Genomic DNA, 15981 nt, shown 5'->3' with positions numbered 1-15981 from the left:
CTGGGAAAGGCATTGAGGTTACTATTTTCTTTCTTTCTTTTTTTTTTTTTGACTCAGTTTTCTCCTGAGAGGAGAAACAGGATTTGTTTTTACAAATTTAGGAATAATTGAGAATAATAAATAATATAAATGTCGGCAGTACTTGCCATTACCTCATCCCTGGGATATAAGGAGTTGACTGGATTAGGGCAAAAGATTTATAATATAAGCAGTGGTATGCTGGTCAGTGTTTTAACAACTGGCTCTCTGAAAAGCCAAGCCCTTATTTATAGCATCTGCTGAGTTTTGTGGTATAAGTACTTCCACTCTGGCCAATTTCAAGCTACCAGCATGATATCACTGAATGTGGAGTTGGAAGAGATGGGCTCACTTGGCTCTCATAAGCCAGATGTAATTGAGTTCCAGCATACCACTAATTATGACGAACTTAAGTATGGTAATTTGTAACTTAGACAAGTCAAGACAGGTTAGGGTAGGCCATGGAAGTACCTTCCTACTGTTTTAGAGATAGAAGTGTTGTAAAGCGTAGTAGTGACAAAGGACAGTAGGAGCCTGCTTCTGCTAATAATAAGGTAGAAGACTTTAGATCTTTAGACCTTGGACCTTTGGTTATGTGTTAATCTAGGCTGGCAGTTCTTATCACTGATTTCTGTCATCAGAAAATCTATGTATCGTGATTCAGAATTTTCTAGTAGAGTCCAAAGGAAGTTATAAATTAGATTCCAAATAAAATAAACTTCTGTATCTTTTCTTTTGATGAAATTGTTATATTTTATTTTTTGCCCCTCTTTTTTAACTATTATTTTAGTGGTAATTTATTACTGGTTGATAAGATTTTTAGGAGGCATTTGGCATGCTAACAGAGAAGCAAAAACTGAGTAGCAGAGACATTTACTCGACCTTGATGGTTATTGTGCATTGAATTTTTTTTATATGTAGTGTTTCTTTTCGTGGTTAATAATTGCAATTAAATACAAACTAGTGTGTTGCAAGTTTTCAAAATTTGATGATTGAATCTAAATAAAATAAAAACACGAGTAATTTTGATTCAAGTTAGAAAATTTGTACACTAAAATAGTCAAGTTTGGAAAAATGTATATAAACAAATTTTTAATTCTTTGTATTTATTTTTCTTTATTTGAGAAGTTGTGGGTTTACAGAACAATTGTGCATTAAATACAGCATTCCCATATACCATCCTGTCATTAACGTGTTGCACTGGTATGAAACATTTGTTATAGTTGATAACACATTTTTATAATTGTACTTACAGTTCATGGTTTAACTTAGGGCTCACTACATAATATTCTTTAGTGAAGAATATTCCATATTCTTTTTTATTTAAAAATTTTTTTATCCTGTTACCATATATACAATATAACATTGTGAATGTGATTGATAGCATTGATATATATATATATATATATTCAAATGTTGTATGAATACATTTTTAATCGCTATAATGTAGTATGTATTTCTTTTGCTTATTTTTTGGCCTTCATTAAATTCTTTGTATCTTTTTTTTAATAACAAGTTTGTTGAAAGATCACAAATATCAGAGCTATGTTTATTACAGTACTAAAATCCAGTTGAAAGACTCCAATAACTAATCATTTTAAATTTAAAATGTCAAAGAAGATTTCTTAATTCAATGTGGAATACAAACTTGAAAGTAATCTTTTGATTAGATTTGGGTTTGTTTTATATTTTATATCTTTAAGTGATCTTAAATTATACTTATTTCTCATATTTTCCCTTTATAATGCTAGAGTAGGGGTTGGGAAATTACCCTCAACAGGCTCCCCATCTGTTTTTGTAAATAAAGTTTTACTGGAACACAGGTATACTCATTCATTTGCATATTGTGTTTTTGCTTTTGCAGTGTACTGGTGCAGTTCGGTAGTTGGGACAGAAACTGCATGGCCTACAGGACTGAAATAGTTATTGTCTTCTTTTTAGAATAAGTTTGCTGACCCCTGCTATAATTGTTGTTATTTTAATATTATAAAATGGTTCAAGAATATAAATATATAAATTAAACTTATTTAACAGTGTAAATGTTTGATCATAGTCATCTGATTTACCCTAATCAAAATTCCCATGTCTGTCTTAAAGGAAACTTTGTGTGTCTTAAAAAGTTTCCTTCCTCTTTTAGGAAACTTGTGAAAAGCTGAACTGGTCCAATTCTCAACTTGAAGATGAAATACTATTTCTAGAGAAAGAATTAAAAGAAGAGAAATCAAAACATTCCGAACAAGATGCATTGGTAAGACTTTTTTATTTGAGGAGAATGAAAGAAAAAAGAAAGTAACTGGGTTTTTAAAAGTTGATATGATATAGGATAAAGTATTATGTACACGGTGAAAAAAAAAAAGAGTACAGAAGGCTGTATATTGGAAAGCAAAATTTTACAGATCCACTAGCCCTTTTTACTTGCTAGTGGTTATCATGTTAAATTTTTTGAATATTCTTACTTAAATTTTTTATATGCATTATGGAAATGGCTCACAAATAATTTGTTGAATAATCACATACATAGTGGATATTTTTCAGTGCTTAAAAGCTATGTTAAGGGCGGGCCATGGTGGCTCAGCAGGTAGAGTTCTTGCCTGCCATGCCTGAGACCTGGTTTGATTCCCGATGCCTGCCCATGCCAAAAAAAAACGCTATGTGAGAACATTCATTCGTCTATTTTAAAACCTGGCTTTAGGGATTTCTTTCTGTGTGAGACTGTTTAGTAGAACGTGATATTGGTGAACTTATCTTAAGTCTATATAACTTAAATGTTATGAAATATTAAAGCTGATAAGAGATAATAGGATTATCTTACTTTCATATAAAATCCCTTTAAGCAAATGGCCACATAAGCTGACAGGGTTTTTTATTTGAGCTTTTACTATGGATCAAAAGCTTTAGGTTTAACAATATATCTAACAGTGTGTGTGTGTGTGTGTGTGTGTATATATATATATATATATATTATCTTGGAAACTAGAGAAATTTAATATTTATTTGCTGATTGATGCTGTCTTTCCAGATGGTGGATATTTCAAAAAAGATACAATCCCTAGAAGATGAATCGAAATCCCTCAAATCACAAGTAGCTGAAGTAAGTTAGTTGAATTAGACTAATAGATCTGTGATTAAAAAACAAAAAGTATTAGAGTACTTGTTTTACAGAAAAATCATGAAGAACGTACAGAGTTACTACATACCTTTCATCCAAATCTGTTGCTTTTGAAAATCATTTTAATTTTAGTTATTTTTATTATTTGGGAATAAGATATGTAATATTATAATTTGAGAAATGGAAGACCTTAGATATGTATTTTTCTACATAAGATACCTCAAAGGGGTTCATTTTTTCACTGGACAAATATTTATTGAGCTTCTCCTATGTACTGGGCACTGTTGAAGGTGTTTGGCACTTAATATTTATAGACAGAATAGGCAAATATGCGCTCATGGACTTTAGATTTGAGTAGGGAGGCGTAAAAAGTTTACTATAATTAATATAATCTGCACACCGTACGTTACAAGGTTATAAGAGGTTAAGTCATTTGCTCAATTTCACATGGCAAGTTAGTGGCAGAAACTGATCAGAACTAGAATCGGTACTAAAGCCTGATTATAGATCATTGGTTTTTCTGCTACACTATGCTGACTCTGACTCTGCTATTAACAGTGGCTTTTTTTTTTTTTTAAGTTTTTTTATTGTATAAAATATATACAAAACAAAGAAAGAAAAAAGCAATAATTTTTGAAGCACTCTTTAGCAAGTAGTTATAGGACAGATCCCAGAGTTTGTCATGGGCTACCATACCATCCTCTCAGATTTTTCCTTCTAGCTGCTCCAGAACATTAGAGGCTAGAAGGAATAAACATTTTTTTTAATCATCATAATTAACTTTTTTTGAAAAATAACATGTATACAAAAAAGCAATAAATTTCAAAGTGCAGTGCAATAATTAGTTGTAGAACAGATTTCAGAGTTTGGTATGGATTACAATTCCACAATTTTAGGTTTTTACTTCTAGCTGCTCTAAGATACTGGAGACTAAGAGAAATATCAGTATAATGATTCAGCAATCAAACTTGCTTATTAAACCCTACCTTCTCTGTGTAACTCCCCCATCACCTTTGATCTTTCTCCCATTCTTCAGTGGTATTTGGGCTGTGCCCATTCTAACTTTTTCATGTTGGAAGGGGTTGTCAGTAATATAGGGTAGGGAGATGGAACTAGGTGATGTTCTGGAGAGGCTGGGCCCTCTGCATTTCAGGACTTATCTGCATTTCAGGACTTACCCAGGACCAATCTGGAGGTTGTAGGTTTCTGGAAAGGTACCCTAACGCATGGAACCTTTGTGGAATCTTATATATTATCCTCAATGTCCTTTAGGATTGACTGGAATGGTTTTGATTGAGGTTTGGCAAGTTACGATAGGTAGCAATGTCTGACTGATGCTTGTGTAAGATCAACTTCCAGAGTAACCTTTCAACTCTATTTTGAACTTTCTCAGCCACTGATACCTTATTTGTTACATTTCTTTTCCCCCTCTTGGTCGGGCTGGCATTGTTAATCTCATGGTGTCATAGCCAGACTCATCCCTGGGAGTCATCTCCCACGCCACTTAGAAGACTTTCACCCCTGAATGTCATGTCCCACATAGTGGGGAGGGCAATGATTTCACTTGCAGAGTTGGACTTAGAGAGAGTGAGGCCAGCAGTGGCTTGTTTTTTACTTTGTTTAATTCTGGGAATTATGTGTAAAAATGAACTATTGTATTGAATTAAATTGTTATAAACTTGAAATTTGTTCTTTTACTTAGGCTAAAACAACCTTCAAAATATTTCAAATGAATGAAGAACGACTTAAGTTAACAATTAAAGATGCTTTGAATGAAAACTCCCAACTTCAGGAAAGCCAGAAACAGGTTTGTACTCTACAGTATTTATTTTTTTTAATATGCTGTATGGTGGGGTCACATTTCATTCTTTTTCCAAGTGGGTATCTCATTATTGCAGCACGATTTGTTGAATTTGTGTTTTTATATGTTGGTTTGCTTGCCTGCTTGTTTTTTGTTTTTGAGAAGTGCATAAGCTGGGAATCGAATCTGGGTCTCCTGTGTGGCAGGCTAGAATTCTACCACTGAACTACCCTTGTACTTCCTGTATTGCACACTATTCTTTAGCTTGTGAACATATCAGCATACGTATTCCAGGCATACTCATTATGGACCTAAGGTAGGTCCTTCTTTTTGCCCAGAACAGGCCAGAGTCGAACAATCTCTTGTGAGTCTTTGCTGCCTCCTTTGTATAGGATACAAGTGTATACTCCTGGCACCCTCTTCCCCCATGCATAAACGTAAGCCAGGGTAGGTAAGTTCAGCATTTGGTAATGATGACAAATGTTATTTAGCAAAAACTCCTCAAAGCCAGATGGACAGGGGCCAGAGAAGATCCATGTGGGTTTCTAAAATTATGGACCTCGGGACTTAAGGATAGAAGCAGGAAGTGTAAGGATAGAAGCAGATCAGATGAGGTGTTTTTTTTTTTTTAATTTTTTAATTTTATTTTTTTAAATACCCAAAAACACCAAATAAGCACAAACATTCCTATTTTGATCATTCCATTCTACATATATAATCAGTAATTCACAATATCATCACATGGTTGCATATTCATCATCATGATCATTTCTTGGAACATTTGCATCTATTCAAAAAAGAAATAAAATGAAAATAGAAAAAGAATTTATACATACCATACCCCTTACCCCTCCTTTTCATTGATCACTAGCATTTCAAACTAAATTTATTTTAGCATTTATTCCCCCTATTATTTATTTTTATTCCATGTGTTCTACTCATCTGTTGACAAGGTAAATAAAAGGAGCATCAGACACAAGGTTTTCACAATCATGCAGTCACGCTGTGAAAGCTATATCATTATACAATCATATTCAAGAAACATGGCTACTGGAACACAGCTCTACATTTTCAGGCGATTCCCTCCAGCTTCTCCATTACATCTTTTTTTTTTTTTTTTTTTTTACTGAAACTTTTTTTTTCCTCTCCATTATATCTTGAATAACAAGGTGATATCTACTTAATGCGTAAGAATAACCTCCAGGATAACCTCTTGATTCTGTTTGGAATCTCTCAGCCATTGGCACCTTGTCTCATTTCACTCTTCCCCCTTTTGGTCGAGAAGGTTTTCTCAATCCCTTGATGCTGAGTCTCAGCTCATTCTAGGGTTTTTCTCAATCCCTTGATGCTGAGTCTCAGCTCATTCTAGGATTTCTGTCCCACATTGCCAGGAAGATCCACACCCCTGGGAGTCATGTCCCACATAGAGAGAGGGAGGGCAGTGAGTTTGCTTGTTGTGTTGGCTGGAGAGAGAGAGAGACCACATCTGAGCAATAAAAGAGATTCTCTTGGGGGTGACTCTTAGGCCTAATTTTAAATAGGCTTGACCTATCCTTTGTGGGATTAGGTTTCATATGAACAAACCCCAAGATTGGGGGCTCAGCCTATTGCTTTGGTTGTCCGCACTGCTTGTGAGAATATGAAGAATTCAACTTGGGGAGGTTCTCCCGTGTTCTTACCATTCCCCGAAGGGGACTTTGCAAGTGCTTTTTATTTACTGTTCAGATCACTCTGGAATTTATAGGGGCATCACTCTGGACAAACCAACATAATTTCATGTCCTACTCAAGGTTCCATGTACTTATGGGGTTCAATTAAGCTGTCTACATTAGTTATATTAGGAAATGCAGTAGTCAAAATATAAATTTTGTACCAAATAAACATTTTTTGCCTTAGTCTCACACATAAGTTGAAATTTTAAAATATTAATTACCATCAGATGAGGATTTAGCTTTTACTTTCTTTGTCTCCACATAGATAGTATACTCCCACACATCCACTTAAATTACCTCTTTCTCTGTTCTTCCAATACAGTTACAATTTTAAAGTGGGAAAATTTTCAGTGAGTGTTATGATTACTTAAGTATTACAGGGATCACATAGTGTGCTCTGATTACATACTCTCTTGTATACAACATTTCATTTTCCCTAAAGTTAGTAATTGTCCTGTTTCCAATGCACTCCCTCTAATTTATTGTGACGCTATACCAGAGATGTAAATATCTTTTTCATGTATTCATATGCTTTGGTGAATCTGTTAATTTCATTTTTTTCTTGACGCAGTCCTTCTTGCAGCCCTCCATCCACCTGTCGAATAAGAATTTGTTCATGAGCTTCTTTAGTCCTTCCACGGTCCGAAGATCTCACTTCATCCCCATCTGGAGGATTCCCTTTTGGATCTTCTGTTCCCTGTCTTTGAGATTTGCTCTTTTATGGTTAATTCTCTTGATGAGCTTCTGGGGAAATGGGTATGGGAGGTAAATTTTTTAGAATTTATTTGCCAGAAAATGTCTTGTTCTTCTCTGATACTAGTTGGTTATTTGGTTGGATATATTCTGGGTTGAAATTTTTCCTCAGAATTTCAGTGTTGTTGCTCCTTTTCTTTGCTGTCCAGAATTTTATTGTTCTTATTTTTGCATATTGTATGGTGGGGGTTGCATTTCATTCTTTTTCCATCTGACTGTCCCATTATTGCAGGAGCATTTGTTGATTTTTTGGGGGGATGGGGTGAAGTGCCTGGGCCGGGAATTGAACCCTGGTCTCCCACATGGCAGGCAAGAATTCTGCCACTTAACCACCCTTGCATGCCCTCCAGTATTGTTTTTGAGAAGTTAAATGCTATTTTTGTGATCTGTTCTTTTCCTCCCTGGAATCTTTTAATATGTTTTATTTGTTTTCCTTTTTCAGAAATTTCATGATGATGTACCTTAGGTGTGCATCTTTTTTCATCTGTTGTGTTGACCACACTCAGTTTGGAAGCTCTTTCTCTTGATTCACTTCTCGGAAATTTACTTGAATTATTTCATATGTATTTTTGATAATTCATATGATATATGATAAATTTTTGAAAATGTCTTTTCCTTTGTTTTCTTTGTCTATGGAACTTTTGTGTGTATTTTCTCTCTGATATTTTTAATTTCTAGGAGTTCTTTGTTGTGCCTTGCCTTGTCTATAGCCTTTTTCTTGTTTCAGTGGGTGTAGTGTCTTATTTTGCTGAGGATATTACTGACCGTTTTTTAGTGTGTGAAGTTTTTTCAAAGGAAACAATTTATTTCCTTTGAGTTCCATTATTTTCTGTTCGTTTTGGCCTATGTTTATCTTTTATTTTACTCTATTATCTTTTATTGGAGCAGCTCTTTTTCAGGGATTTTCTGGGATTCGTGTCTGTCTGCTTGTTTAATAGTGAAGCTTTACAAGTGTAATTGGAAGCTATGTGTGATACTGCTGGGCTCTGCTGTAGGGTACTCTGGCAAGGGTATTTCTTGGAGGACCTCCAATTGTGTTCATTGTCCATGAGGATGAGTTATCCATAATTTCCATTTGCTAAAATTTCTAGAGCTGAGGTAGGGATGCTGTTCTCCCCTTGCTTATTAAATCAAATTTCATTTAATGCTATATTTTGGAATGGTACTTCCACCTTTCCCTGTGCCAGGTTTTCCAGAATCTGTCAGGCTCCACTGCTCTAGAAATAATAGGCTTTTGCCAGTGTGTGTGTTTGCATGTGCGTATGTGTGCATGTGTGAGAGAGAAAGAAAGAGAGGTGGGGAGAGAGAGGGAGTGGGTGGGAAGGAGGGAGGGAAAGGGAAAAAAGAGCGAGGGGCAAATACATAGAAAATGAGAATGAGATTGAATGCATATGTATGTTTTGTTAGAAATGGGCTTTCTAATTGCTTTTTATATAGATTTTTGGCCTGTATTCCTCTTTTCAGTCCCATCCTGTACCCCTACCACTTGTGCCTCCAAATCGTGAGTCTGTCTGGATAGCATAAATTCAGCCTACTCTGGCTTTAGTTTCAATTGTCTTTGGTCTGCTGACTCTATTACTCTCTATTTCAAGATCTGTAACTCTCTAGATCAAGATCCTTTTATACTCTAGATCATTTTACTCTCTACATCTGCTTTCTTCCAATTCTTTTTTTAGTCACTAAAGTTCTTGAAATGACTTATTTAGTATTCATTGTTTCCTTGACCTTTGAAGACTGCCTGCTGCTTAGATCTCCTAATCTCCAAGTCCAAATTTTTTTCTTTCAATCTCATTTGTTTTTACCTTCAGTATCTTCTGATTCTGTTACACATATATAGAAAAGGATTTTTGTTCTTTATTGTAGGAAATATGCTAATATAGCCTTACTTTTCTGAAGATAGAAAATAGTTTTAGAGACTTTTAAAGATAACGTGCTTATGATGGGGGTATTCTGGATGTTTTAAATTTTCTTTTTCTTGTCACTATATACTGTTTTGTAATTTTCTTCTAAATATAAAAAAAATAGTGTATTGATATATTGTGAATATATTTAATATAGTAAATAAATTTCTTTAATATTCTCTTTAGTAGTGTTACAGTATTCAGATGCCTAAATATGCCAAAAATTCTGCTAATATGCTATTATTTGATTATATAAATTGTTTTTTAGGTTTTTGTCAATATAAAAATTTCTGTGTTGTTTTTGTAGCTAAGACTTTGTTTCTATCCTTGATTAGTTCTTTAGGTTAGTTACCTGGAGTAGAATTCCAGAGTCCAATGGCATTTTAATTTTTAAAGCTTTTAAAACTTTATGCATACTGGCAAACTGATCACTAGAAAAATTCTATCAGTTTTCATCCCCACCAACTGCATATGAAAGAGCTTATTTACCTATGATCTTGCCAGGACTAACTACCATCTTTTTATCTTTCCTATTTTGGTAGAGAAAAGTAGAATCTTGCTTTAATTTGCATGTTTTTTGGTGGGGGTTTTTTTTTTTTTTTTCATGGACAGGTATCAGGAAACGAACCCCAGTCTCTGGCATTAGCAGGCGAGGATTCTGCCTGCTGAGCCACCATCTCACCACCTGCATGTTTTTTATTTTAAATAAAGTTGTCCTTTTTGTACGTGCACTTATGGGCCATTCTTTTATGAATTGCCTGTTCATTTTTTTTTTTGCCTATTTTTGTATTGACTCCTAAGAGCTCTTTGCAAGTTATGGTTACTAACCCTTTGCCACATGTTATAAGAATTCCTTTCTAGTTATTTTTGGGTTTTAAAATATTTTATTTTTTGATTCAGAGCTTTCAGGCTTTATGTAGTTAAATTGGTCTTTTTAAATGATCTTTACCTTTTGTATCATGTACATAAAGTCTCCTCCTGCAAAAGTATATATTGTAGAAGATTGTTTAGGCAGAATCTTACTTGTTCTGGATTAATCGTATTTCTGAAAGTTAATTATTTTAACTACAGTACAGCATAATGAGTAAATTAATTTTAATGCAAATAAGGTCTGATATATTATATGGGATGTAAGAAATGGTAAGAAATGACCAAATCTAACATATGTCTCAGAAAACCTTTTATGTGATGTAAATTTATTATGTAAATCAGTTGAAGAATGGATCTATTACTTTACATTACCCCTGTTTTACAAGTTCTTTGAAACTGGTACAATCTTTTAAAAAAATCGTCAACACAGTGTCTTGTATAATATTTCTTAATGATACCTTAAATATGTAAGTAAGTTCACCTACACTTAACTATGATGTGTTGCTTATTTTTTTAATTTTAGCTTTTACAAGAAACTGAAGAATGGAAAGAACAAGTGAGTGAACTTAATAAACAGAAAATAACATTTGAAGACTCCAAAGTACATGTGGAACAAGTTTTGAATGATAAAGAAAATCAGATCAAGGTAAGTGACTTCGTTTTCTGACCAAAGTGATTTGGTCAGAATTTTATACTAGTTCTGTAGTTTGAAATTTTTGTTTTCAGATTTTATTTTCATAATTTATTTGGCCACGTTTAAGAATATATGATTTTTTAGCATACATTCTCCTTTACTAGTAAAATATTGTCATTCTTGCTGCCAGATGCACCTTGAAGACTCTTAGACTTGCAGTATACATCAACATTCTGTGTCCTTATTTTCTTCTCTGTATTTTAGCTTAAGTCTTTAAGGAAGAAAGAAAGAAAGAAAGAAAAAGAATAACGGATTTTACATTTTTCTTAAGTTGTTCTTTATTTCTGTTGGTAAGAAGAGGTTGGATAGAGTTTGAGAAATCAGGCATGGTTTGTATGTATTGACTAAATAACTTTCTCCATTAGCTGGTGTATATACTTTTCACATAGATAAATACTTTTTAAAAATTAAATTTAATTGAAACTTCATTAAACCTAGGAATAAAATAATTGATATTACTCTTAGGATTTGTTGATATTTTCCTATTTCCTGCCCCACCCCACCACTTTACTTCCTTTTTCTACCTGCTTTTTAAAAATCAAATGTTTTCAGATGCAAACAGATACTCAGGTGTGAGTATCAAGTAAAAAGATGTAAATCTAACATTCTATAATCTATGCAGTCAAGTGGATATGTCTTCTTGAAAGCCATATATTTGTGCTAAATATATTGCTACTATTTAGAATGTTTTCAAGATTCCAATATGAGGAATTTTATTTAGAATTTGACTTTTTCCCCCCTAAACTTATTTTATGAAATTCTTCCTATAAAGAATGAGATGCTAACCTCAAGCCCTGTTAATAATTAGAGGCCGTGTTGTTTATGCCTGGAACCCTCAAAAAAGGAGTTTGAAGCATATAAATTGTAAAGCAGGGTGGATTATTAGATGGGTCCTTCCACAGAAATACATGCCATAGTCACTTGAATATCTATAATATTAAAAAAGCTTCCTTTATTTAAGAAAATTCTAAAAACACTGTTAGAGAATCTCCAATGTTCAAATTCAGATTCTTTTTTATAATGTTTTTTCTTCATTTAAGTTGAGCTCCTGAAATCTGATTTTTTCATATATTATGTCTTTGCTTGGAAATTTGACTTCACACAAAATTGACTTTAATGTTAATGGCCACTCTTATTTGTGGCATATTAGGAAATGCCACTTAAGAAAATGTTTAATTTCTTTTTAACCACATTCTTAACAAGAATGGGCGATTATCAAGTACTGTTTTTGATTTATGAAAAACCTGTTTTGATTTTTAAATAACAGGGTTGCAATAGTCAGTAAATGTTATATATAAAGGTTATTTACAGGCAGAGGAGAAGAGCTCAGGTATCATCATCTCTGGATGGATTTTTAGATTTTCTCTATAGATTCACTGGTTGTAAAGTGGCTAGTATAAGGCATTGCCCTTTGTCTTTTTTTTCCCCTGGCTAAATGTCAAGTCTCTGACTGAACACTTGCTTAAGATGAAAGATTGGGCTGCTGTACTTGGAGAAGACATAAAGGATGATGATAACTTGGAATTGGAAATGAAGAGTGAATCAGAAAATGGTGCCTACTTAGGTATTAAGTCATGAATCCTCCTCTTTTGCTAAAAATGGTGACTAGCTTTTTCATTTCCTTTTAGTTCCCTATGTACACCATGTTCTTTAAACCCTTGGGCTTTGGCACATCTTATTACTCTGCAACACTGCCTCCTTTTCACTACCCCTTAGAGTTTAGCTTCAGTTGGAACACTGCCTTTTAGTAAATCTTACTCCAACTCCTAAGACAGATGTACTGCCTCCTTTCCCTCTGTTCTCTTTATGCATCATATATATTATCATTATGGTAATTTCCATGTTGCATCATAACCGTCTTTTGTACTGTAAGCTAATTAAGTGCATGGATGTGTAATTTGAAAAGTGAGTGAATATGTCAGAATACTTTTTTTTTTGCTTTAGTCACATGGATCAGGTGGTTACAGTAGTAATCTTGGCCATCCCAAATTGTTATTGCCATTCCTGGTAGCAGTCTGGAGTTGTCAAAACTTAGGTTCACTGTAGCCACTCACTGTGATCTCAAACTAATTCTGTGACTTTTTATTTTTTTAATGATTTTGAAAAAATTATAGATTCACAGGAAGTTGAAAAACTAGTACAGAGAGCTCCCTCATATCCCTTATACACTTTCTCCCTATGATAGTTTTCCTCACTTTTAAGTTCTTTCTGTTTTCTTTCCTTTTACCCCCTGTAAAATTAACAAATTTAATAAGGGGCAGATGGTATGATTTTTTTCTTTTAATTTCCTTCATAATAGCATTAATATATTGGAAGAAATTTCTACTCTCAAGCTAAACACATTCAGTTCTCTCTACATTTTCATATCTACTTTTTCTTGTAAGAAATAATTTTTTTTGTAATAGAGAAAAAGTCTTATGTTAGTTTGATCTGGGTTTGATTCCACGCATATTTTAGATGCCTTGGGAAAGCCAAGAACAGTTAAAACTGTGGATCGTGTTTAGATGAATACCAGAATCCTTGTTAGAACTCTGTCGTTGGAGTTGGTGCCGAAGAACCTTGTTAAATGTTATTTTGGAGCTTCCGGTGCTTTTATTGGATATCTTCCTGGGAGCTGGTCCAAGGCCACTGTTTTACTTCAAACTTTTCATTGTACAAAGAACAGGGATTATAAGATTCTAGTTAAGTGAACTAATAAAATCATTCAGATGACTTGTGGTGTTGTACTGTTTCCCAATTCACTGTTACATTTTTGTTTTTCACTATAGATAATCAGCCAAGAGGAGCTTTGAAGAAACTGATTCATGCTGCTAAGGTTTGCATTATTGCATAGATAAAAAGAATTTGAAATAAAAATAGACCATGGATTAAACCCATATGCCCTTAGTAACTATTTTGAAAGTCCGTTTTAGTTTCTGTATATATATTTAAGAAGCAATCAGAATTTTCTTCATCAATTACTATTTTTAATATTAACTTTAGAAATTCTTATTATTAATTGAAAAAATTTATCATTATAGGAACATGGGTGGTTCAGTGGTAGAATGCTTGCTTGCCATGTGGGAGACCTGGATTTGATTCCTGGCCCATGTACCCTCCCCCCCAAAAAAAAATCATAAAAAAAAATGTCCAAGTTTTACATCCATTTCTTTGGATTAAGAATATATGAAAAATGTTTACCTTATTGCCTCTCATACTTTCTTCTTTGTGTAGTCTTCTTCCTCTTGTTTCCTGTCCTCACTGCCCCAGATTCTTTTTTTGAGAAGTAAATAATAGGTTCATTTTCTTCTGGTTCAGCCTTTCTCTCTTCCATCCTCGTAATGGTATCCTGACCTATGCCGATCTTTGTGAAGTCTGGGTAAATGTAATTTAAAAGCTGCTGTAATAAAAATGTATTGAAATTTAATCAAACTTAATAAAAATTTGTTGAACATAAATAGAATGAAAATAACTACTGTTTAAGCTTCTTCACTGCTTTTTTTCTATCCCTATTTTGAGGTTTACAACTATTGATATCTTTGGTAGCTTTCCAGAATGGAAACTGCATTGCTGGTTTCTAGGCTAGGTGATAATTTCTTCAAAGTGATAAATTAGCTTCAAAGGGTTTGGGGTACTCCATATTGAGGTATTTTTTTTTTTTAATAACTGATTGTTTCTTTTTTCCTTCTCCCATCTTTTAAAGCTAAATGCTTCTTTAAAAACCCTAGAAGGGGAAAGAAAAGAAATTTACACTCAGTTGTCTGAAATAGATAAAACAAAGGAAGAGCTTACAGGTAGGTAATCGACACACTTAAACCTTTTCTAATAAATACATCTTGTAGAGAATTGTACCATTAATTGAATCAGTTTTGAAAAGATCCAGTTTGATTGTATTTTTACTTTTACTTTTGTTGGCAGTTTGAAAAATTCATCCTAATTTTGTTGTTGTTAATATCTTATTAGTTCCCTTAATATTTATATGAAATTAAAATAATAACGTTATTTAAAAAACATTTTTTTTTATAATTCAAAAACTTATCTTTGAATTACAGTGCTATATGTTTGGCATGGTTTTAATTGTTAAAAGTAGCACATTGGAACTTTTAATTTATAAACCTGTGGTTTAATATCAGTAATATCTGTTATTCCTGGGTCTCTTAAAACATTTGTTTTACAAAGTTTTAAAAAATAATCTTTGCTAATTATAAGACTTACCTTCAGGCTAAGTATAGAACTACCATATGACCTGCCAATCCCATTGCTAGGTATATACCCAAAATAATTGGAAGCAGGGACTCAGATATTTACACACTGATATTCATAGGGGCATTATTCACAGTTGCCAAAAGACAGAAGCAGGTTAAGTGTCCATCAGCTGAGGAATGGATAAATAAAATGTGGTATTTACATACAGTAGAATATTATTGAGTTGTAAAAAAAAAACAAAGTCCAGATCCATGCACAAGATGGATGAACCTCGAAGACGTCATGTTGAGTGAAATAAGCCAGACCAAAAGGACAAACATTGTATAAGCTCACTGATTGGAAACAATTAGAATGAGCAAACTCATAAATAGTCAGAATCTAGAGTATGGGTTACCAGGGACACGGTAGGGATAGGGAGTGGGAAGTTAAGGCTTAAAAATTTAAGTACAGCATTCTTATTTGGAATGATGGAGATGTTTTGGTGATAGGAGTGGTGATGGTTATTGCACAGCATTGTGAATGCTATTCATAGCACTGAAATATGTATCTGAATATGATTGAAAGGGGACATGTTAGAATGTATAGATGGTGATAGAATAAAAATTTTTAAAAAGTCCATGGAACTATACTACACAAACATGAACCTTAAGTTAAAGTATGGATTTTAATTAATAGTACAGTTATAGATGTGCTGTCATCAGTTGTTAACAGATGTTCCATACCAGTGCAATGTGTTGGTGATGGGGCGATGTATGGGAATCCTGTATTTTGTGCTTGATTGTTCTGTACACCCGCAACTTCTCTAATAAAGAAAAATAATTAAAAATAAAAATAAAAAATCGTAATGTTGAATGAGGTTAACAATGTATCAGTTGAATTTTGTTAACCATTTAAAGTGTTAAACTTTTTTCCTCAGGGAAATTACAGATAAAATTTAC

General features: G+C 33.4%; 1 protein-coding gene across 7 annotated transcripts in view; it reads left to right on the top strand.

The window, feature by feature from the left end:
- Positions 1-15981, top strand: part of MIA2 (MIA SH3 domain ER export factor 2) — a 207927-nt gene that overhangs the window by 119247 nt on the left and 72699 nt on the right. For 6 of the 7 annotated variants that reach the window (XM_077126879.1, XM_077126878.1, XM_077126881.1 and 3 more), the window contains 7 exons: positions 2156-2266; positions 3038-3109; positions 4830-4934; positions 10688-10810; positions 12302-12422; positions 13627-13673; positions 14541-14631. In XM_077126879.1, coding sequence (XP_076982994.1) covers positions 2156-2266; positions 3038-3109; positions 4830-4934; positions 10688-10810; positions 12302-12422; positions 13627-13673; positions 14541-14631 — 670 coding nt within the window. Of the gene's footprint in view, positions 1-2155; positions 2267-3037; positions 3110-4829; positions 4935-10687; positions 10811-12301; positions 12423-13626; positions 13674-14540; positions 14632-15981 lie in introns of those variants that run through there. The other variant, XR_013162181.1, reaches the window with a different exon arrangement.

This window comes from Tamandua tetradactyla, chromosome 14, assembly GCF_023851605.1.
Source record: "Tamandua tetradactyla isolate mTamTet1 chromosome 14, mTamTet1.pri, whole genome shotgun sequence".
NCBI lineage: Eukaryota > Metazoa > Chordata > Mammalia > Pilosa > Myrmecophagidae > Tamandua > Tamandua tetradactyla.
The sequence above is the reverse complement of the archived record's forward strand: the minus strand, read 5'-3'. Positions and strand labels throughout refer to the sequence as shown.